The following is a 24,977-nucleotide window of genomic DNA, read 5'->3' on the forward strand; positions in this document are numbered from 1 at the left end:
CTGAACACCCACGGTCTAAGTTAAGGAAGAGAGAAGATAGATAGAGAGATAGATAGAGAGCTAGACTGATAACTTTACCTCCTTAAGGCAGCCCATGAAGTTATTGCTGACCGGAGATCCAGGCAGGTCAGCGGTGCTTGGGCTGCCTCCAACGTAGAAGAAGTCATCGGAGCCTAACATGGTGTAGTCTTCCTGAGTGTATCCGGTGGTGGTCAGAATCCCATCCACGGATATCGTTACCTAGACAACAAAGCACAGGAAGAGGACACGCTATACTCAACCCAACCCAATGCGTATGGCTAATCAAACTGCCTTTTTCTTCTTGTGGTCTTTAAATCAGCCCTATTTTCTCATTTCTGAAACCCATTTTTATGTCTTTTTTCTTGTTTTTTCTGTATTATTTTGTCCACTTTTAGATTAGTTGTTAATCTGCAGACCCCAAAGAAATGCTAGTTAGTGTTTAGAGTTAGTACCCATAGAACAGTGTTAGTATTGCCCCAAGAGCAACATAAAATAGTTTAGCAGACACAAAAATGGTGTTAGTAAAATGTTTGTCGGTTAGTTTTTTCCTTATATTAGTAAATTCATTGTTGTTATTTTAGAAAAGAAAGTAAATCAGATCGTGCTACTAGGTTAGAAATAGCACATGCTATGAAATACAGATAATTCTATACTGTTTAAGCTAGTATTTAAAATAAATCTGCATGCATTTAGGTTTGCTTTTTGCCTATTTGCAAAAAGAAACACCTTTTTTCATTTCGTTAGAAATAGGGAATAAGTTTGGCACTACATCATTAGCATGCATTAGCTAATGGATACCACAAAAAGAAATACAGGAAGTGAAAGACACCATCACACACATGTTGACGAATGAGCAGTGGAGAAGCGAACAACACAAAGGTCAAAGTTCATGCCATGCAAAGTGAATGGGGAAGATACAACTGGCTGAGCCCAAGAGCATCAGGCCAGCCAGACAGAAGAGAAGTCCTCAATATTAGCCAGGGCTTGAGGCAAAAGGCTCGCAATGATGCTCCTAGGTGGATGAAACAGAATAGGACAGGAAACAGGTGAGATAAAGTGGGCAAAACCAAATGAGTGATTCAAGAAATCCAAAAAGAAAATTTCAAAAAGTAAGCTGAAGAGTACCAACCGCAATTTCCCTTTTTGTAAATGACGTCTACGGTATAAAAAAAAGAAACAAAAGGAAACACACGGCAAACCCAAACTAAGAAACAATTAGAATGATATCTACCGAACAATGTAGTTTGTTTACCATAGCGTGTCCAATGCCTGAGTGCTTTGTGGAAAAGGGGGAGAAAGGAAATTAAAAACTGTGAACAGAATAACGACTGTTACTCAAATAATATGATGGTCAATACTGGTTAGTACATAGTTCAAATCAGACTGGTTAGTAGTATGGCACATTCCATGAGTGATGTTAGGTTAGTTTCAGAAAGCATGTTAGTAACACAGAGTTAAAAGGGCAAAATAAGTTTAACAAGAAAAAAGCAGATTAGATATGCTCCACTAGAGGTGCTATAGAGCTCTGCCCAGGACTCCCTAAAATACCCAGTCGTGTTTTTGCACCATGCTACCAACATATCTACATCTTAAGTAGCTTTTTTTTTATTATTATCCCTTTACTAAATCCTTGCACATTTATTTAGACACATGTCAATCCCAAAAGTGCATCATTTGAACCAGTAAATGTTTTATGTAGTCTTTTTTTAAAGCAACACACTGTAACTTTTGTTCCCTCTTTCCCAAATTATAGTTTTTTTGCGTGTACATTAAGGTAGTTTATTTTATAGCGCAGTTTGATGTTCTTGACTCATAATCAGGGTCGTGTTAGCATTAGCTTTTTCACTTGTTTCCATGTTGTTATGCAATTTGTAGACATTTTATTGGCACTATATATCACAGAATTACCTTGGACTAAACATTTTAAAAGCTAATTTGTAAAGTATATATACGCATCTAATTTGTCCTTACTTACCTTATATCAAAACATCTATAAACTCTCCTGTCTCTAATGGTTAAAAAAAGTACACCGTGTTGCTTTAAGTCAATTTCTGTCTAGTTTTTAAGGCCAATACGCTGTTCGAGACATACCCAACGCTCATTCAAAACTGTACCTCCTTCTTTTGGTGTTTTTGATGGACTTTAGGACCACTTTACTGCAATGAGACAAAGCAAAAAAGACCCTGACACAGAATGAGCGGGATGGCCGTTTCCGATTGCCCACGGAGCATGCACTCTTATGCTTGAGTTTCTTTGCTCTCTCCAGTGTGGTGAATGTCCCAGATGGCTAAGTCCTGAGGCAGCACCATAATACAAGTGCTAATTATGCAAAAGCAGGTTTAGTAGGCAGGTGAAGATAAACAGAAGCAAGCAATTGAGCAGGGACTTCAGAGGTTAGCTGTTTAAGTGTTAGGACCTCGTTACTGTGATCACGGACAATGCATTGCTAAAAAAAAGTCTACAATCTGTCAGTGTTGAACCAGGATTAAACCAGAGCTGAACAAGACTAAACCAGGACTGTGTTAGTGTAGGAGAAGCAGAAAAGCAGATGACAGACATAGCAACAGTAGAAACTTTTGATTTGGATAGATTGGTTTAGCTTTAAAGGGTTAAGCAGCATCACAATCATAACATTTCTCCCAGACATTTCTAGGTCATGTGCATCAAAATAATATTGATTTCTATTATTAATTATTACAAAATGAATCCAAAAATACGCCTAATTGCACAAAACATGCAATTAAAAAATATATATGTTAACCAGCACTAGCCAAATGTCTAATTCAAACCAAATTGTAATAAATAATATATTGTAGTAAATAAATAAATACATACATAAATAAAATAAAATACAAGCTTTTCTATTTTTTTCCCCAAAGTGAGAGCCAGCAGCCTTATGGACAAGAGTAAACCTATTTTGTATGTGACTCTTCTCCCGATCATTAAAAACGCATTAAGCTCTGAGCAGAACTTTGTAACCTGCACATAATCCAATAGACTGCAGCACACAACACATTCTAAATGATGGAGCATGTTCAGGGTCAAAGGTCGCTAACTGTCATGTTCCTACTGAGATTAATGACAGCTCCCACACTGTCCCTGGAGGACTGAGGCCACAGAAATGTAGTTTATCTATATATATAAATATATACTATCTGTGAAGAGGATATCCCAGTGTATGTCCAGAGCAATATCTGCCTCAATAAAGGAAGGCAGCGTGACTTCTGAAGGTGAACTCTGTAAAAACAATACTGCAAGCTGCTGGAGACAGATAGACTTCTAATTCTAAAACCAGTTTACAGTCCTTGAGCTGCAGTGTAAGAAATAACTGCACATTGGTTTATGACATCCAGAACCCAAGAGTAAAGAAACAATGTCATCGTCTGGTAACTATTATCTTGTCTTCCTAGGAGTGTTATTATGTTCTTCAGACTCAGACTTTGGTAGTTTAGGGACCACACATTAAAGGATGCATGTTACACTGCTGTTTCTTCATCTAATATGCACCTGTATTTTGCTTCATTCCTGCTTCATTAATCCAAAGTGCACTGAGAAATGTTTAGTTTTACCTGAAAAATCTGGCCTTCTCCTACGTGTTTTTTAAGCCCATAAACCATCACCAGGCTTGTTCTGCAGTCAAATTGTGTTCACAACAAAAGCGTGGCTCTATTAGCATAGAATTCATTTTGCCTAATGACTTCATTTGTTTATTTTCCCATTGTTCATTCCCATTTCTGACAGCAGAGGGAGCTACAGCACATACATATGCAAACCAATTACCAATTAATTCGATCGACTAATATGCGGCCCCTGAATTGTTACCTAGACTTTACCATTTTTTGTAATGTCAGATGTCATCTCACTTCCTACCGCAAAACATAAAATCAAATTTGACTGAAGAACATAATTATCTGTCTCCTAAATTCACAACAAAACACAATTTCAATAATTTCACAATCTCTACAAATCTGCTCCTCTTTTGGACTTTACACTTGGTTTCTCTAAATGCCTTCTTCTACATTCAATATACTCATTACCCTTCTCTACGTGTCCAAACCAAACCAACTTGAACCAAACTCCAAAGCTTCTAACATGATCTATCCATCTGCTTGCATTCGTTCCTAGTCCTTTACATCCTTGTATTTGCATTTTGCTCCTTCGTTGTCTCAGTGCCGCAGTACCCAACATTGTCATCAATCTCACCGCCTACGAAACAAATCAAGATGTCTCTGCACAACTGTGGTTCTGTTGTATCTCCACCATAAACCATAAACTCGTCAAATTGAACCAATCACCGATGTCTGGAGAAATAATTGACTGTATGATGGCAATGATTAGTGCATTAATTTGGATTTGACTGATCGTAACTCTGCACCGCCCTCTTCTGTACTGTTACCTGACGGAGATTCCTTGTTACTTTCACATCATGCCAATCATTGTCATTAAATTTCCCAGCGACCGGCTCCACCAGCGCTTCAAAGGCCCCAGAACCCAAATTAATGACGAGAGACACGGCTCCGTTTTTCAGGGCCAGGTTGACGTAATCGGCCGATTTGCCGGTGTGGAGCATCAGTCCGTTCCTCTGCAGGGTTTTGAAGGACAGCGTGATTTCGTCACTGCTGCTTTGAATGGGGTTCAAGGACAAGTCGTAGCAGAAGAACTCGGATCCTTTGAAGGTGGTGACGTACTCTTCTTTACCTGCGAGAGACAGAAGAGAAAGAAAACACGGCGCGTTACTGCGGAGGTCGTCAGAAGTCTTTAGTCGAAGCCTTGAAGGAACAAATGTGGAATGATTGAAGTCAATATTGTTGTGAGTAAAAGGTAGGAACAGAGTTGAATCCTGTGAAGAAACATGACAGATCAGCAATCATATGAGCAAGTAGTCCAATACAGTCAAGAGAGCGACTGGGATAAGAAAATATGTCAGAATGTACTTCTACTTATGGAAAAGTATATCGTGTACATGAAAATAACATTGCATTCATAAAATAAGGTAAGGTAAGGTACACTTTTTACCATCCCCATAGGAAAATTTGTCCTTTAACCCATCTTTCAATGCCGCTGGGGAAGCTCATCAGGATTTACAGGTGCCACAGTGCATTTCCCAGGGACCCATCTCCAGGTTTTGAGCTAGGCTTGGTCAGGAATACCTTAGCAGGAGGACTTTACGTAATGTGCATATATATGACAACATCTATCACAGAAAGTTTGATGTCTGCACCTTCAAATGTATCTTATAAACCTAAAAATCCAGAAGAACTTTGCAAAAAATATACTTTGATTGTTGTTTTCATTCTCTGTCTGTGAATATTTCAATACTGGAATTTAAGATAATAATGTCAAACACCTGCAGCAGATGATCACACTTACAAGACGCACCTAAGAAAGTGTTGAGAAAATAATAGGCCTAAAAACACATTTCCCAGTGGCCCAGATCAATTACAAGCTGATAGCCTACACAACAACAAGCGCAAAGTGTTTGTCATTCTCTCTATAGTTTCTACTCTGTTCACTTAGACGTCTTACAGCACAGAAGAAATGTATCTGCCTGCACTACTAAGCACATAGACATCCAGGACTACAACACGAAGAGTAACCTTGAGGTAAACCTTTACACTACCCCAGAAATAGAAAAAAAAAAAGAACTATGCTATGTGCGTCAGTGGATGATGCATGTGAACACCCATTAGAAGGCAACCAAAAACAAGTCTGGACAAGCTATTAAAGCCACGAGCAGAAAATAACCCCACAGAAACACAAAAGCACCAACGCATTCAATTATAACCGCTCTCGAAAAAGATATATTTGCTTCCTAAACAAACACCTGCCCACTTGTTAAGGAGGAACCAGCCACAGATGCAACAGTGTACCAAATAAAAGGGGTTGCTGTCTCCACCAATTTGTCACATCATCGATTCCCCCTTAAAGGCACTATACAGCCGCTCTGGGACAGACTCGGAGGGGCCTGTAATTGAAGTTGACTGGATCGCATCACTCTTTGGAAGTCTTAGCCCCCTATCAGTGGAAATAAGGGACCCGGAGACCTCTGGCTCTCCCCGGCTGTCCTTCAGTCCGGTAGCACGGGAGCTGTGACCGAAGCACAAATAGGGCGCCGAGTAGGGGTCATTCTCATCTTGCCGTTCCCCGCACCCGCATGCCCGCGCTTGTACACTTAATTCGGCAGAGTGGTTTGGAAGTGAATGGAGAGGAATTTACAGTGATGGAGCCTGAGTCCAAACAGATAGAGGGAAAATACCCCTTGAGGAGTTGGGTTTAAAATGATTGGCTGGGGTTGTTGTGAGCGAGCAGGTGCTGTGTATGAAAACAAATCCAAAACTATAACATTATACACTTCAAACCTAAGTGAAATTGATCATCTGAGGTAGCGCCGCTCTACTTTAAGCTCTATTTAGTGAAAGAAGACCATGTAAAGGGCCTGAATTACGTTGTTTTCTGATGTTATAATGTTATTTTCTCGTCAAAAACATTCCTGAAGTTGTGTTTTGTTTCATTCACACATGTTTAACGCACAAACCCTGCAAATTTAGGCTCTTCCCTCAAACTAAAAACACTCTGTTACACCTTGTGATGTCATGTGGTAATACAGGAAGTGCTCCGCTGTGTTTTTAAACTCCATACACCCACCATTACTAGACTCATTTGGGTAATTTTAACCCTGAATTTGCCCATCTCTACTGAACTAAAGCTGAAAAGTAGCTGTTAACTTGAAAACTACCACTTCATGACATCACAAGGTGGAACAGAGCGTAGCCAAGTAATACAGCATTACTCAGACATGTGCAAATAAAACAAAATACAACTCCTGGTATCTTTTTGATGAAGTAACTCATAAAAGTCAAGTTTGTGTAATATAAAACCTTTACATTTGTATGAATAAATAAACAATGCATAGAATAAAGTCAAAAAAGTCTTACTAATGATCTTTTCATAGTAATTTATGATAAACTGGACCATGAGTAGCAATGAAAATAAAGAAATAAACAAAAACTGACTAGATCTGAGAAGTGAGTTTGAAATAAAGTGCTCCCCTGATGGTTTCAGTTATAACACAATCAACCAAATAGAGTTGTTCTTTTCCAATGGGAATAAGGGAGTGAAAATCAATTCCTATTTTTTTGTAACTGTCTATGAAATGGAAACTGCATTGTAATTACTGACTCCATCAAACACTGCTCTAACTATTTTTTTTTTATTTTTACAACCATTACTGTAACATGACTTTGTTTGATGACAATACCTGACAGGACCCCCAACTGCACCACAGACAAACACTTTTTAAAAACTGTTTGTGTAGTGCTGATTTTGCAAGTCAAATTTGAGAGACTCGTATTTAGCTACAAAGTCACACGCTCTCACTGAAGTCAGAAAAGTGTCACATTTGTGTCAGCATAGCTCCTTTAATGGCAACCAAATGAATTCACATATTTTTAGACCAGAGAAACCTACCTCTGGATTTTGATCTAGGCTTTACTGGGTCAAACTTGAGATCTTAGAGGTGATTTCATGTATTTCATAAGTGTCCTCTGGAGATATTTGGTGTGCCCAGACTGCTGTGGCGCTGACCTGCTGCTGGCACCTGAATGCCCTTGAGTCCCGACACTCAATGGGGACACAGATAAGAGAAGTCTCCCCGAGTCTGAGTGTGTGAGAACAAAGAAAAGGAAAAACAAGAGCAGCACCATGGATAGCTCCCAGCAACCGGCCCTAAATATAGATAAAACCTTAGTGCACAGACGAGGTGCTTTCAAAATATATTTGAAATGGAAAAATGCAAATACACAACACAGCGCAACCATTAAGGAAGTAGGCGTTAAACAGGATCATAAACGACACTTGTCTTGTATCTTTTAGTTCAGATTTCAGTCAGTAGATTGTGTACTGACATGCTCTTCACTTTAACGCAAATGTTTCTTAGTACGACATAAATCCTATGAATCCTGCATTATTCAATTTCAGTCATTTCTAAACTATACATACTGTGAGCAGGGTCGCCTCTTCACAGACCTGACCTCTAACTTGCCATTGTAGTGTCACCACGTTGTCTCCGTGTAGATACTTTTAATGCCATATTGACAAAAAAAAAAAAAAAAAATGGTGACAAGTTAGTGTAATCCTGTCCAGTTTAAAACATACTGTAATGCACTTTCTTATTTGGCCTTGGCGTGACTAAAATGTTGAAATTTTGGCAGAAACAATGAAAAAACTGCAAAGATGTTGATTTTCCAAGCTAAACAAATTGTCACTCAAATGTCTGTAAACTCCAAGTAAACATCTGCCTTTTCCATAGTGACAGCGATGACTTTGCAGTGACATTGCGCTAGGGGTGTTCTACATGTATCTATTGGCGGAATATTCAGCAGTTACCATGGTGACACAATAACCACATTAAAAAACACAGACAAAAAAGTTTTTAGTCTGAAAACTCACAAAATGGATTTAAACACCTAATTTTCAGGAGCCTGTGATCAACACGAGCGTTCATGGTCCTGTTTAGGTGTTTGATTTTCAACAAAAAAAAAGGTGAGAGGGACTAACTAAAAACGGGTGACTAATGCTAGCGAGTTTGTGGCTGTAATTTTATGTGTAAAAAATGTTTTTTTAAGAGCACAAATCATCTCAACTATTGTGGCTCCAACCAAGTCTACTCGTTCTGGTCAGTTTCTTTTTATTCTGCACTCAATGTTTAATGTTAATTTTATGATGGTTATTTGTGATTATTTATGTTTTGATTTGTTGTATTGTGACTTTAATGTATTTTTTATTCCGTAAAACAAAAACGATTACCTTGTGTGTGAATTGTGCTATACAAATAAACTTGTCATTGCCATTGTGTTAAAATAAAGTCCAGGTTGAGTCTAACTTGAGTAATAGAATAGTGCTTTCAGTTAGCTTTACACCCCCAGGGAATGCTGCAGGGAAGTATCAATACCCTATAATCATCAAATACATGATAGCTCAGAGGGGCTGTACACTAGCACCATGTGACCCGCCATCCAGGAGGTCTTCATCAATCACTCCTCTGACTCTAATCTGGCATCTGCTGCTCTAGTGCTGCTTTTTTAACTGAGCTGCACCCAAAGGAGAAGAGCTTGTCACAATCAAACCATCAGATAACAGGCTGAACCAGACTGGGCAGGAGAACACACAGTCCACTATATAAATGAGTGCTGTTGTGTATCTTCATAAACAACAGTGCAGTCGATGTATCAAATGTTTTTCTAAAGCTCACATGGGAAACATAAAGCACGCCGATGGCTTGCGGTATAGAGAAAGTTCAAATCATCACAGAAATCTTTGTCGTTTCAGAAAATCACACATTTTAGCAACAAAAACTAAGGGTTATCTTATATTTATGAATTAGGAATGAGACGGATGATACACATGGAAGATATAGTCTGGTGCTGTAACTGTTTACATTTCTACTGCCCCTCAAGTCAAAGAAATATGAATGAATGACCAATGTTCTAGGGGTGTCAAAAGTATCAAAAATCAGATACGAATCGATACTAAAACTAGTATCTAAACTAAATATTAATTTGAGCAAGTATCAATATTAGTAAAGTCACATTCATAGGACAGAAATGAACCTTTCTTGAATATCTTTAGAATGACTTTGAGCTGTATACGCCCATGGACCACTATGGAACCTACCTGGACGACTGAACGACTGAGGGATTACACAGATATAAGGCCGCATGGGGATATAAAAGAAAGTACTACGATTTAGTGTTAAAAATGGCATTCTATAGTCTAAAAAAAGAGTGTGTTTAATCATCACTGTGATATTGAAATCGGTATCGCGTATTGAGCCTATTCCTTAGCACTGAAATCGAGTTTGAATGTTAATATCGAGACAACACTACAATGTTCTGATCCACCGTCTGGAGGGTCACGCCTTGGTTTACAGTAAAGTCACATCCTTTTTCCACTACTTGTTATAATATAAAGAAAAGCACTGTGTAACATCTGTCTGTTTCCTTGAATATGGTATTGCTTAGGCGGGAATGTTCCACAGTCTAGCATTAAACATATCTACTCACAATGAAGTATTGACATAGTCAGTCTAGCAGTAGTAATAGTGGTAATAGTAATAGTAGTAGTAGTAGTAGTAGTAGTAGCAGTAGTACTAGTAGCTTACATCTATGAATGAAGCTTTGATGTAGTTGGTGTAGTAGTAGTATTAGAAGTAGTGGTAGTATTAGTAGTAGTTGTAGTAGCAGCAGTAGCAATAGTAGTAGTTGTAGTAGTAGTATCAGTAGTAGCAACAGTAGTAGCAGTAACAGTAGTACCAGTAGTAGCAGTAGCAGTAGTAGCAGTAGCAGTAGTAGCAGTAGCAGCAGTAGCAGTAGTAGCAGTAGCAATAGTAGCAGTAGCAGTAGCAGTAGCAGTAGTAGCAGTAGCAGTAGTAGCAGTAGCAGTAGTAGCAGTAGCAGTAGTAGCAGTAGCAGCAGTAGCAGTAGCAGTAGCAGTAGTAGCAGTAGCAGTAGTAGCAGTAGCAGTAGTAGCAGTAGCAGTAGTACTAGAAGAGAAAAAATAATAATAAAAATAAACAAATCTATCTACATGGCGTCAAACAGTTGATGTGACCAGGCCAAGTCAGATTTGTTATTTGAGAAACCATTTAAAACAGAGCGGAGATAATCCAAATGAAACCGAGTATAGACTTAACCCAAACAAAACAACGGCTGAACAACATACTCAACAAATACTTTTCACATTGACAATCACCTGTTTTCCCCGTCAGAACCTCACCTCTGACATCACTAGAAATCCCACTCTCTGCCTCTGAGTAACAAGCTGCTGTATATAAAAAGATCCTTGTAGCGGCGTGCTTAGTTATCAGGTTCACATAGGTTCACACTTCTTTACACACAAATACTTGACACATTTCAAAATAGCACCTGTATCTCATTCTCAGGACTAGGCATTTGGCATAAATAAACCAGGGCACTTGAAATAGTTGTCACAATCTTTTCTGACTCGACACTGGATTTCAGTTTCTTATGCGACGTGTGAGTGGCAGCTTATTAAAGTGATACATAAGTTATTGCCTTGCAGCCTGGTGTCAGAAAGTCAGCTTAAGCCGCTTAACTCATGACAAAGAAAAAAGATTTTTTCCACATATCACTATTCTGAAAAACCGTATCTCTGCGCTGGCTGTATGCAAACTGCAAAACCCGGCGTATACGAGCGGTAAACCGAGTCAAATCATAATCAGATACTGAAACTGAAGGTCTTGGGTTCAGTTCCCAGACCATTTTTACATACTTTTTCTCTGGGATTTCTGTGTTCGCCTGTCTCCAAAAACGCTGAGGTTGGTCTGTGATGGTAGAAAGTACGCAGCCAGCTTGTCACCACGGAGATGATAAGGAAAGATGAGAAAATTTTCTTCGTGGAGTGAAGTAGTTAACATAATAAGGCTAATTCGGTATAGAGACAACCCCAAACTCACACTAAGAATGATTTTCAATGTATTTAATGTACTTTTGAGCAATAAAAACACCTGCAGTTGACTAAATGCTAAATAAAAACATAGCATTTAATAGCATACTGTGGAACTTTCTTCGCCACATCAGAAAATAATACATACTTTTAACCTTCTATCTGATCCATGTAGTTTTTGTTGTGCGAATGAACCAGAAATCAACAATACCTCAAGCAGAACTGCAACAGACTCCTGCGATTATTATTATTATTTTTTATATCATGATGACATTGATAAGTGATATTTAACAGAAGTCAGCGTGTGTGAAAATATACGAGCTTACACATAACTCACGGGCCGCCACTGGGCCAATTCAACATCCAAGTGTCATTTGGATCCACAGTGTGAAAGAAGTCGTGCTGCGTGAAGCGAAGGCCCCTCCCCCTTCAGCCTGTCGCTCCACAACTGAGTAATTGGCTTCACCGTTCACTTGTCATTAGCGTCCTCATCAGACATCAATTAGACACTTTTTAAAATGCGTGTGCTTCAACTACACAGCAAGAATACACAGCGAATACGGGGAAGGTGTGCGGTAGATAGTTGTGCACCAGACTGAATCGTGCACGTAGTACTAATTGGCCCACTGAACTCCAACTGAACTGTAGAGAGAACATGTTAAATTGTTTTCAAAAAGCAAGCACTGTTGGCTTTTTTATTTTCCATTTCATCCACGAAGCTACGATACTTCTACCAATGAACTAGTAATGCAAGACTCAAAGATGGGTCAAATGCAGAAGATAAAGACAGTTGAAAAGAACAAATCCTTACAGGGTCAAGCTAGTGATCATGTTTCTAGGCCTGTCACCTTAACGCATTTTGAAGTGCGGTATATTGCTGAAGTATAGATGATAAATGATAATATTGAAACAAATTTATGCCACTGACGTAACAATCCAGGAGCAGATTTAAACCACAAAAACTATTCTAAAGCTACGATACTGTTAAAAAATCATGAGCTGCAAGATAGAAATAGGTGAATGAAACACTTTAGTACTTTTATTGCATCTGTAATGGGTCATAGAAGTTATTAATTCAATTTTTATGGCTTAAATCTTAGCGTATAGTCAAAAAATAACAAAAAAAAAGCTAAATAATGCAATTGAATCATCTGAAAATAAAAGGTGAACTTCGGGACATTTATATTTTCCCTTTGGCTGTTTGATTTGAACAGTAATCAAAATATCTGGGACTGTGTTGTGTCTTTGGAGGAACAAACTGTCTTAACTTTTTGTCCTGGACTCCAGTTGGTCACTGAAAATAAGATGGGAAAATAACATTTCATTTTTTTATTTTATTTTATTTATTTTTTCCACTAAACTGCAGAAGCACAGTAGGAGAAGGTTAAATATAGAGGATAATATAAACTTCTTAATGGTCACAATGGTCTTTATACCAAAACATCGCAAAATGCTATTGAAATATTTCATTAGCAATACAGTGAATAACAGTGTTCATAATAGTCATTACTGTGCTGTATTTATATCACATTTACTCAGACTTTTATAATCACCATTAAAAAGCATTTATAGGAGTTTGTTGGACCAGGAAAAGGAAACTACTTTGTATTTAGTGGCTTATTCATCCCAGAAAAAAGCAAAAAACAATATTTATTCAGTGGTCTGGGTGTGTTTACTCAAAGGGTTGGCATTATACTAGAAGGTCAGCACTGTATGAAATTTATCACCACTATCTTGGCAACAAAACTTTATAAAAGTTCCAAATGCATCCAGTTTAGATTTATGTTATTTGAACTCACAGTGTAAGGAGTCAAATATTTATATGTGCATTATGTCATACACTCTTTTGCTAATGTGTCTTCCAGTTGCTTGGAAATAACGATACTACACACATACAGTAGCTTTGTAAAACACCATCACACTATAGGCTGAAAGTATCTGCATATTTGTCGTATTTTTAACACATAAAAATGAATTTCAGTATTAATTTCGTTAAAGGGCCCATATTACGCTATTCTCTGATGTTATAATATTGTTTCCTCGTCAAAAACATAGCTGAAGCTGAGTTTTGTTTCATTCACATATGTTTAACACACAAACCCTGCATATTTAGGCGTAATTCTCTCACACAGAAACACGCCGTTCCACCTTGTGATGTCATATGGTAATACAGGAAGTGTGTTTTTAAACTCAATACACTTCCGCTAGTATCATTTACATAACTTCAGCCCTGGAACTGCTGAATCTCTACTGAATTTAAACTAAACTGTAGCTGTTAACTTGAAAACTACCACTTCATGACATCACAAGGTGGAACGGTGCATTTTGAGCTTTGGAGATGTAGACAGACGAGTAAAAAAAGGTGACATAAACATGCGTGAATGAAACAAAACACAACTCCGGGTGTGTTTTTGAGGAGGTAACAGCATTATAACATGACTTAAAGTGCACACGAGTCAATTTTGCGTAATATAAGACTCGAATAAAACTATTGAAAAGCCCTGTATGTGACATGCCGATTATTCAGATATAAACAGCATTTGTGTGCGGTGGGCTTTACAAACATCTCCACAACCTAGCAGCTGGTAACTTAATAGTCTTGGCACCAGACGAGGCAGTCAATCACCAGTAGTTTATTTGCATTGAAAGAGCACAAAGAGCAGAGAAAGCTAACAGTAACTGCTTAGAAAAAAAGTAAATTAGAACAAGGAGCAGCTAAATCCAACAGGACCTGCAAATACAACCAACTTAGAGGCAGGAGAAACCACATGACTCCTATCGCAATGGGCAAACAGCGCCTGAACTCACATAATATTGAAAAGACCAACTGCAAAATCACAACAGTGTGCCAGTGAAGTGGGAGTGTAATGTGCTGAATACTAATCTGTAAAGCCCAATCCATTTCCACAGAGTAAATCCTGGATCATAATGTAAGCCTCAGGAGAAGGGGGATCAATACACTCATCAAAAGAGACGCATTATCATATTAATGTGTAATCACCACTCACATAATGCTGTACAGAGATGTCAGAGCCAGAGGAGGGTAAAAAGTGACAGACAGTGGATAAAAAGATATGCTGTGTGTCTAAGGAAGGCAACATGGACTCTGTGAAATCTGTGTATGTTTTTCTTGCATTAAGTGCAAAATAATTAAGGGCTAATTCCATTCATTTCAATGGAGAATTTGAGAAAAGTTGATTTGTGTAAACTGCACGCTGTCTAGTCAAGATCGACAGCCCCATGCAAAATAATACAACCCCAATGACCAATGCAACTTCTGGGATAAGGTGAATACAGTTCTGATATTAATAGCTCGGTCGTACAAGATTCAAGATTCAAGATTTTATTCACGTTGTCATAAAAAGAAATAGTTCTTTAGAGCATCAAATACTGCATGGTTTTGATGTAACTTTTGATGTTTGATGTAATGTCACGGTCTATGTTTTGCTCTGTTTTTATTAATAACAATTGTGTCATCTCTGACATGTTAGTGCCACATGAACCATCTCACACTCCGAGGACATCAGGGACCGGACTTCTGCTGGTGCCCAGAGTCAGGACTAAACCAGGACTAAACCAGGACTAAACCAGGACTAAACCAGGACTAAACCAGGACTAAACCAGGACTAAACCAAGACTAAACCAAGACTAAACCAGGACTAAACTAGGACTAAACTAAGACTAAACCAAGACTAAACTAGGACTAAACCAGGACGAAACCAGGACTAAACCAAGACTAAACCAAGACTAAACCAGGACTAAACCAGGACTAAACCGAGACTAAACCGAGACTAAACCAAGACTAAACCAGGACTAAACCAGGACTAAACCAGAACTAAACTAGGACTAAACCAGGACTAAACCAAGACTAAACCAGGACTAAACTAGGACTAAACTAAGACTAAACCAAGACTAAACTAGGACTAAACCAGGACGAAACCAGGACTAAACCAAGACTAAACCAAGACTAAACCAGGACTAAACCAGGACTAAACCGAGACTAAACCGAGACTAAACCAAGACTAAACCAGGACTAAACCAGGACTAAACCAGAACTAAACTAGGACTAAACCAAGACTAAACCAGGACTAAACTAGGACTAAACTAAGACTAAACCAAGACTAAACCAGGACTAAACTAGGACTAAACTAGGACTAAACTAGGACTAAACCAGGACTAAACCAGGATGAAACCAGGACTAAACCAAGACTAAACCAAGACTAAACCAGGACTAAACCGGATCGAAACTGGGACTAAACCAGGACTAAACCAGGACTAAACCAGGACTAAACGAGGACTAAACCAGGACGAAACCAGGACGAAACCGGGACTAAACCAGAACTAAACCAGAACTAAACCAGAACTAAACCAGGACTAAACCAGGACTAAACCAAGACTAATCCAGGACTAAACATGGGTAATCAGGGTTTCAGTTTTTATGCAGCTAAAACCTCTTCCTGAAGATATGAGACGGGCCTCTACTCTGACAATATTTAAATCCAGGCACTAAAGTTCTGTTTAGTTGTGCATGAGTGAAAGTTTTTTTTTTTTTTTTTTCTGCACTCTTCTCTTTTAATGTTAATTTTATGATGATTATTATTGATTATATGTTTTGATTTGTTGTATTGTGATTTTAATGTCTTCTGTAAAGCAGTTTTAATTACTTTGTGTACACATTGTGCTATACAAATAAACTTGCCTTCCCTTGCGTCTGTTTTTGGAGGTGGATGCACAAGAGCCCAGCGCATCCACCCTCCTATAAAAAGGGACCTACACCGTGGCTCGACTCCACCTGGTCACACCATCACCAAAACTTTACACACTTTAGCACAATTAGCACATATTTATTGAGAGCTTAAAAACTTTACAGGTTTTTGTTGTTGTTTTTTTTGCAGTTACACGAGCAGAGCCATAACAGTAACATTCAGTTCGACGGTTCAATGGAGGCAAGGCAAAAGTAAAACTATTATTTGGAAATAAAACCATACTTACACAACACTGATCAACGTCTAACTTTTAGACTCACTAGAGCTAAGGTGTAAAGATTTCTGTAAATGTTTCTTCCTAAATCCAAAGTACCCGCCCACTTATGAACTCCCTACTAGCAAAATACTAATGAATACCAATAGAATTCAAATTCCTCAGCCCTCCATTAACGTGAGTTAAATGTGCCGACCTGCTGAATTGCTTTGTTCCCTCGTCCAGCTGCCTCTGCACACCTCACTCTCCATTAGATTACATGAGAGGTGCTCTGCTGTGACTGCACTGGCCTGACTCTTGGCTCGTGTCTAATCTGGGCCATATAGAAGGAGACATGCCCGAGATGCAGCAAAGTCAAAAGCCAGCGAGGCGTGTCATCGCACAGAAATAATTCATGTGCTAATTACATGGCTGCGTCTCGGAGTAGTTCAGTGCAGACAGACGCTCTTGTGTTCAGCCCCTCTCACAGCTCAAACTGTTCTCTCTGACACAGCGTGGATGCTTGATATGAGAGCCAGAGGAGCCAGCAGCTAAGACACTTGTGCTGTCCTCATTCTTCAACTCTAAGACAATGCATATATCATCTTAAGGCTCTGGCACGTCCTTGGATGGACCCCTGCTACAAGAGCGGAGGCGCCATTTTCCTTTTTTCCTACTTACACTGTAATGACCAGTTTAGCTTATCAGTCACGAAGGAAATGAAGGTCCTCTGTGCATGAAATGTAATATGTGAATATAGACCCAATGCAAATAATAGAACATGTATTTGTCTGTTAAGTGCTTTCCCAGACAATCGCACAAGACAAGTTGTTTTTATACGTTTGTGCATTATTTGTTCACTCCATACTTACATCTGAAGTCACACCTGCCCTAGGGTAGACTGGTGGAGTATAAGCTGCTTATTTGTGCCGTTGGCCCCTCCTCTTTCATTCACAAACCACATTCATACTTAGACAAAGTGGACAAAGTATCTTGCCAAAGGGTATAATGACAGAACATACTAGACTCACTGCTTCCCAACTGTAGCACCTGTTATTGCCAGTGGTCTCTCATCTACGTACTAACCAGGCCCAACCCTGCAACTTCAAGACGAGATTGGGCATTCCAAAGGCAGTATGGTAGACAAGACTGAAATAAAGTTGATATGTGTTAATATGCTAAGCTCTGCGCTAGTCTCACTGTTGCAAGATTGATTCCAAGCGCTGACAGTTGTGAACGTCCCTCCCTATTCTATTCCATTTCGCACAGCTTAGTGTCAGATACTGTAATTACTAATGAGTGATCACAACATGATAACCATCACCAAAAGTATCCATGCTTTAATACCCTCCACAGTGTTTAACCTTAAAGGGACAGCCTGGGTGAATGCAATGTATCTGCACAGAATACTGCACTTGTGGCTCGGTCTTAAATGTCAGTGTGTCCTTAGTTTTACTGGGGCTGCTGAGCTGCTTAGACAGACTTCAATAAAACCACTGTCAGCTGTGACAGACTTACTCGTGTGTTTTATGAGCAGCTAAAAATAATTAAACGCAATAATTCAGAATGTAATCATCATTTGGGTCACCGCCATAACCTTAATTTCCCACACGGCAAGAGGGCGACTGGAGGGGTTCGAATAAGACTTTTAATTATAGCTTTTAATGAAGTCAAAAAGGAATAAAGTGTGCAGCTTAGGTGAAAAATACAGGGATCCTTTATGGTTTAAAATTCAGGTTTTTAGCATTAAAATTAATTTCATAGGCAAACAACGGTATAAGAGGATTGGTGAGGACGGGGATAGTGGGGCAGTAGTGAGCACAATATTTGGTTGCGCAACAAGAAAAGGAATAAGTAAAAAATGATTTTCCCTTTAGAGTAAATTAGACCCCTGCTCACTGTCTGCATGTAATAATTGTTTTATCGATCACGGCCAAAAATTAATGCGAACACTAACGATGTGCCAAAGGGTTTGTAAGACAGGAAATTAGGTATTCTTTATATGCAGGGACTTTTCATCACTCAGGTTAATCTGAAGCACATCTGTGGACTTTTAAACAATCCTAAACTTAAATATTGTGTCCTGAAAATATATATTCACAAAGATACACAAGACCAGTGGTGGATGAAGTACTCAATTTTGTCACTTAAGTAAAAGTACAGATACAGAGAATCACATGAAAAAGTCAACTTAAGTAAAAGTATTTAAGATCCCGTTTAAGAATGTACTTTAATAGTAAAAAGTTTTTCACACAGATGTTGTTATCTTGTCAAAGTGGTAAATAAAGTCTTATAATGATACATATTTTGGTCACAGTAGCAATACGAATCTATTTCTTAATGAACTTGTGTATTTATTTTTGTTGCAGAAAGTTCAACGCGAAAACTTCAGTCAGGATGTTACTACGAACATGGTAAAAATAACCCATTAAATCATATGAAAAGTACATATGAAAGTACAGATACTGCTCTCAAATGTAAAGTAAAAGTATAAAAGAATGCACTGCAAAATATACTTATGTACAAATACTTCACTACTTGTACTTTGTTAACTTCCACCACTGCACAAGACAAATTACATTACCTTTTTCATTTTTTTAATATCCCAATTTAAAAGTAAAACAATCCTGCATTTTTTTTTTACTTTTGCTTTTGTTTTCAGACAACTTTTTCCTGTACTTTAGTTCCCGCAGTCCCAAAGTCGACACAATGAGATCAGCTTGTTCATTGGACTCTCCTGCTCCTGACGCTGGCAAAGTGGCCTGTCTGTCAGCACCAGTTCTTTCAAGTGCACTGAGCCGGACTTGAGATAAATGCATCCTGATTCCAAACCAAATCTCCTTGGCACATCAGCTCTCCACTCTCACAAAAACCTTTAGTAGCTCACATACCTCCAACCTCTCTGTACTTCTATACATTTCCGAGTTGTTGTTGTTAGATTGGTGTGGGCAGTCGACAAAGTGTTTCAAATAGCTTATGTTCCTCCGTGGAGCCCCCTGTGGTTAGGGTACACAGTGCAGAATGGTGAGTCGTGTTCTCACATGTTTTAAAGTAAGCTTCAGTGAACAAACCACTGCAGGAAAGGAGAGACTTGACAGAATCTTGCCTGAGCTGCAAGGTCAACAAAACCAGGATAACACTAACTGTGAAGGCCTCTTATATAATGCCCAGTTACAAGTGTTAAGGGTTTTATTTGAAAAAGCACACATTTTAATTAACTTTTTATGTGAAATTAAAAAGGATTTGGCCTTTGAAAACAGGGTATTTATTTTATATATACTTTTATATTTCCTTTGCTCATGAATTCCTCATTTGAAACCCAAAGCAGTTATCTGGTGGAGTAATTGGTGTTCTTTGCCTTTTAGCAAACATTACATAACATTAAATCAGTGCATTTTCATTTCATCTATTTAATTCAGCCATGCAATGTCAGCAATGTATTTTGACAACAATGCAGTTAACACATGGGTGAAGAGGAGCATGAAGAAGAGCATGTCTTATTATTACATGCCCCTTTAACAAACTGAAAATAACCATTGGGATTGTCGGCCATCACTCACTACTCACTACTCACTTAATACTGTCCTTCTACGCAACACTCACCACATAATATTTTCATTCATGTTCTTCAATTCCTCTGTATCTCTCAAATACTTTAAGGAACTTTTTTTTTTTTTTCCAACTGAACAATAGAGCTACGGGATTTGATGTCCTTGTGTAGACCATTCCCCAATTACACACCAGCCAAAAACCTCTGTGCCTGAGTAAAGTGAGGGACAAGGGTACATGGAAATGTCCCTTTCTTCTACTGTCATCTGTAATTTATATAAAGAGATTACCAGTGTTTTCTTGTACCAGTCTTTTAACAACCTTCCACATGGTTATGTATATTTTAAAATCAACAAGGACTTCAAAATTAGAGGATTTTTGACTTAATAAAGAGTTTTTGTGTGTTCTCTATTGCCTTTATGATAATTAGAATCACAACTAAATCATTAAGCATCTTCCAAATAGACACCAACTTCAACCGATGCGGGTCAATAAAACAGCAAATAAATATATTCTCAAAGATGATTCATGGATGCTTAACAACAGTTAATCTCAAGGACAATTTTGTTGCAAAGCTGGATACACCTTCTCCAGACATATTTCCCAAAACAGTGAGCTATAGTTTGATCTATGAAGTATTGAACATTTCAACTCCTCCTGGATCTGTATTTCATGTCAAAACATCACATTCATCCCACAGTAAATGCAAGAAAATGACAACAATCCCATTATACTGTAGCACTTTGTATTGAATCTCCTAGTCATGGGTGAAAACAGTGTTGAGAGCCGACGCATGTTTGTTTGTCACAGCAAACATAATAGATGAAGCACATGGGTAAAAGGAGAACAGACACTAAAACATCTCACAACTATGTGTATTTTAAGGTGATGAAAACCAGATCAGTTTCAGAACAAACACTGCTCTGGTGGATTCAACGTTGGTGAATTAGTGTTTTGTTTTTCAGAAATATAAAAAAAACCCTCATGAACAGTATTTGGACTAATATAAAACATCTATAGAATATTGAAATTATGCATCAGTGTCTCTCACTGAATTGACAGTAGTTGGTAGAGCGTTTATCCACTGATCTGAAGGTTGGCGGTTTGAATCCCTCTCTTGACCTAAACAAGACACTTAACCCACCATGCGTACGCTGGTGTATGAATGTGTGAGTGGTTCCCTGATGTTGAAACGCTTTGAGGGCGGAAGAGTGACCATTACCGTGACCATTACCGTGACCATTTACCACTATTAAGAGTTTCATAACTGTGGTGTTTCTTCTTACAATAATGGTAACATTAAAATTTACATACATATAAATGAACATAGCTAACGTGCTAGCCGCCGCGTTCCAAATAGGAAGTGAGCATGGGCACGCTTCCGGGTCCATCAACTTTAATTCACTTTTTTTTTTAAACTGTTGCGCCCCTCTCTCTGGCTTGCCATTTGGGTCTTAAAAGGTTCGCACTAACCCGCTCTACATGAATTTGTCGATTAATCAAGATATGAACATTAATATCAGACAAATCAGTGCGACCTTCAACAACCTCACTCCGGATTGGCTCTTCGGCTGCTATGATACTCGCGCTTGCCGCTGCAAGTATCGTTGAGCTTCATTTGGCTGGAGCCGAACGCTGTGGGTGACGTCACGCTCACTTAGCCCACTTCTTTATACAGACTCTCTGATTACAAGTGTAAAGATATAACTAAATATATGAAGTATGGCTTAAGACACCAATTGAGATGATCTGGGCAGTATCTTTTTAAATGGTCTGATGGAGCCGACTAAAAGGACAATTTGCATAGTAACTGAAGATCTAAAACTGTGCTGCTCGGGGGACGTTATATTGGAGCTTATAACGTTATTGGACCATTCACTGTACGCCACGCTCTCATAACCTCACGCTGCTACTAAATCATGCTAACAATTTGTCTTCCACCTCTCCCACCTTTAACTACAAGAGGGCTGTCCATCAGTAAACATGCTGACCAGCGGACGGAAAGCGCCTCACTTGGGGGTGTAACTGTCTCCACACTACACGCCGCCGACACTAAACCAAGGTCGTTTTAGAATGGCTTGTCCAGCTGCCACTCCTGCGTCGACAAGGAGGAGTGATGTCCCGGAGTGCAGCCCGTTATAGTGACACGAGTCAAGGCTACGGAAGCTTGATAAAGATCGTCTCCATCACCAGCTAAAGGAGGAGGGCTGGGGAAAAGGGATGATCTTGCAGTTTGCACCCTAAGCTTTAAAAGTGGTGATAAATAGGCCTGTGTAGGTATATTTTTGCATTCCGCCCGCACAGCTCAAGCCAGAGGAAAGAAAGCATGTTACAGAGCAGATATACCATAGACATATTGACTACGTTACAGCTCTTTTCTCTGCTCGCTGTCAATCCTGTCAGGGCTATGAATTGATCAGCAGGAGTCTGCATCCATCAGACTGACTCATTCGCCGCGGAGTTCAATTTCTTCCATCCCCCGGGCAGAAGGAGGCAAGGCCGAGCTTCTACTTTGTCTGTGGTCGTTTTATTTTAGTGTGAATGGCATTTGGGACGTCACGGTAATGTGTTTGCGATATTTGAGTGGCAGGTGTCTAATGCGTGACCTTTTGAAGCGGAGGTAACGCCGGTGTTAAAACCGATCAGCGACTTGTTAGGAGGTGGGTAGATCAATCTTTGTTACTGCGATTTCCTACTGCTTTTGTGTCCTTTAGTAGTACACTTTATTCATTTGAAACACAAGTGTACTAAGTGTAGTGGCCCTTTGCCCAGTACAAAGTTACCAACATTATAAAGAACACAGTTTATTTGTCTAAATGCCAACAATTGAGTAGGAACAGAACAGAATCATACAGTTGTAAACAATTTCAAATGCCTCAAAAACATTTCACAGAAAACAGGCTTATGTAATGCATCCATAAATAACCCAGATACAGATGTATTATAAACAAGAGGTGGCTGCAGACGAGCCAAGCCAAACGGTCTGTGCTTTGTATATACTTGTTAGCATTGGAGCTTATTTGCCGTTATCCACTCAGATGCAAGACTTAATAGGATTTCCTTGTTTCGGCAGTTTACAAAACAAAAGAATGATTCATACATCCCCTAATTCCACATTTTCCCCATAGCCAATAAAGAAACAAAACAATATCATGAAGACAAAGCAAACGTCTGACAAAACTGACATGTCTATTTGTGATCCCCATAAGACTCCATTTTTACATCATGCAGAAAAAAAGCCCGCAGACACAGGAATTAATTTAAAAAATGAGCTGGTTTCTTATGTGATCACTTACAAAGACAATGGAGCTTTGTCAACGATAATACCACAGTTTACCTGCATATTAGCGCTCATAAAGTAAGTTCACTTTACTTTTTGGTAAAGTCAAGGTTATGGTGCCCTAGAGGAAATTTGTTTTTAGCTGCAGGACACAGAATTCCACACAAAAGTCTCTCAGAACATTACACAGATACATAAAACTCAGCTCCATATGTACAACGTGTCCTTCCTGAATATAAAACTGCACATATAAACTGTTCATGAGCCCTGTCACAACCATCAAAACATATTCAATTCTATATCGCACACAGTTCATTATAGAGATTCTATTCAGGTGGTGTGCAGAGGCTCTTTCACTGTGCTATAGGTCTGTATACGGTGGAATGACTTTCTGACCGGCCTGGCTGAAGTGGTTATTCTTTGGTCAGTGTTAGTGGATTTGTGTGTGCTGATATTAGGCCATTAGCACAAACTATTGGCAAGTTTCACACAGTCTCCATATTGCGGCAGCAGCAGACATGCATCTTGCACGAGTCCTCCGGTGCACTGTCCGTCAGGGCTGTAGCCGAGGGTGACGGAGCCTTTTACCTGACTGCTGCATCCCGCCACCTGCCGTGGAAAGCACGTCTGTTTCCGCCATATGCCTGTGTATTCTGCCAAGCCTCTCCGGTCTGTTCCGCCTTCAGCAAATTTCATTATGGGATGGCTGGGAGCGCCCGGTGCTGCTCATTAAGCCAATCAGCATGGCATGCTCCTATTTGTAACACACAGGGGGCAGGAGGTGGCATACCTCCGGCATAGAAGATTACTAACCAACTTTAGTCACGACAACTTTTGTTCTCCATCTAGGACAGGATCATGACCTCGACCAATGACCTGCTTCATATGAACATAACACTACAGAATCTTTGCTCTTTCTGATGTAATTGTAACTATCTGTTTTTTCACAGCTGCAAGACTCATGATCTTAACCGTCCAAGTGGTTGGATCAAGCAAAAACTCCAAGCTCTGTAAGAACTGCAAACACAATGAATATTCCACTGGACAAGAGATGACGTGCTTTGCCTATCGGCAAGTCATGGATGACCTCTGTTTCACAGAGGGATATCAGTCCAGTCCCCACTCCCTCTGTGCGCCTCGAGTCAGGACCAAACACAGTCTTTTTTCTTTTTTTTTCAGTGACATGTGAGATGAAGGACCACCCATCATTTTGAATAAAAATATATTTCTCTCACTTCAAATTAACAGAGTTTGTGCTTTGCTCATTTATTCTACAAAAATCCCCAATGTCCAATCCACTCTAAGATATTTTTCTTTCTTTTTTCCTCTTAAGCAGACCATGGACCATGCATTTCCCTGATTGACAGGTGGATTAGCCAGTCCACCTGTCAATCACACGCATCTGAACTCAGGGAGCTTCACCGATGACCAGACACACATCAAGTAATGAAGTGTGTATTCTGTGTCCCAAGCAACATTGCCTAAGGACACAGCAGTACTTTGAATCAGTGGAGATATATCTACCAACCTCCCAAAAGAAAATCTCTATCCTCTTAGTTTCTGCACCAAAACAGACTGAGGTTGTTTTTCATTACCAATAACTTGCTTGTTTGCTTTCCTCTACTAAAAGGGAATCCCTAAATGCTTCTAATGCACTTGATACTCGGCTGGCAGAATAACTGCAGTGTGTCTTCTGGCTAACAAC

General features: G+C 39.2%; 1 protein-coding gene across 14 annotated transcripts in view; it reads right to left on the minus strand.

Annotated features, from left to right (window-relative positions):
• The window catches only part of LOC117382306 (neurexin-1a-like), a 313,634-nt gene that overhangs the window by 204,090 nt on the left and 84,567 nt on the right, over window positions 1-24,977 (minus strand). For 9 of the 14 annotated variants that reach the window (XM_033979425.2, XM_033979417.2, XM_033979441.2 and 6 more), the window contains 3 exons: window positions 4,418-4,719; window positions 1,274-1,297; window positions 79-240 (listed from right to left, as the gene is read on the minus strand). In XM_033979425.2, coding sequence (XP_033835316.1) covers window positions 79-240; window positions 1,274-1,297; window positions 4,418-4,719 — 488 coding nt within the window. The remainder of the gene's footprint in view (window positions 1-78; window positions 241-1,273; window positions 1,298-4,417; window positions 4,720-24,977) is intronic. The other 5 variants (XM_033979439.2, XM_033979430.2, XM_033979432.2 and 2 more) reach the window with 1 other exon arrangement.

Source organism: Periophthalmus magnuspinnatus, chromosome 15 (genome assembly GCF_009829125.3).
Source record: "Periophthalmus magnuspinnatus isolate fPerMag1 chromosome 15, fPerMag1.2.pri, whole genome shotgun sequence".
Classification (NCBI taxonomy): domain Eukaryota; kingdom Metazoa; phylum Chordata; class Actinopteri; order Gobiiformes; family Gobiidae; genus Periophthalmus; species Periophthalmus magnuspinnatus.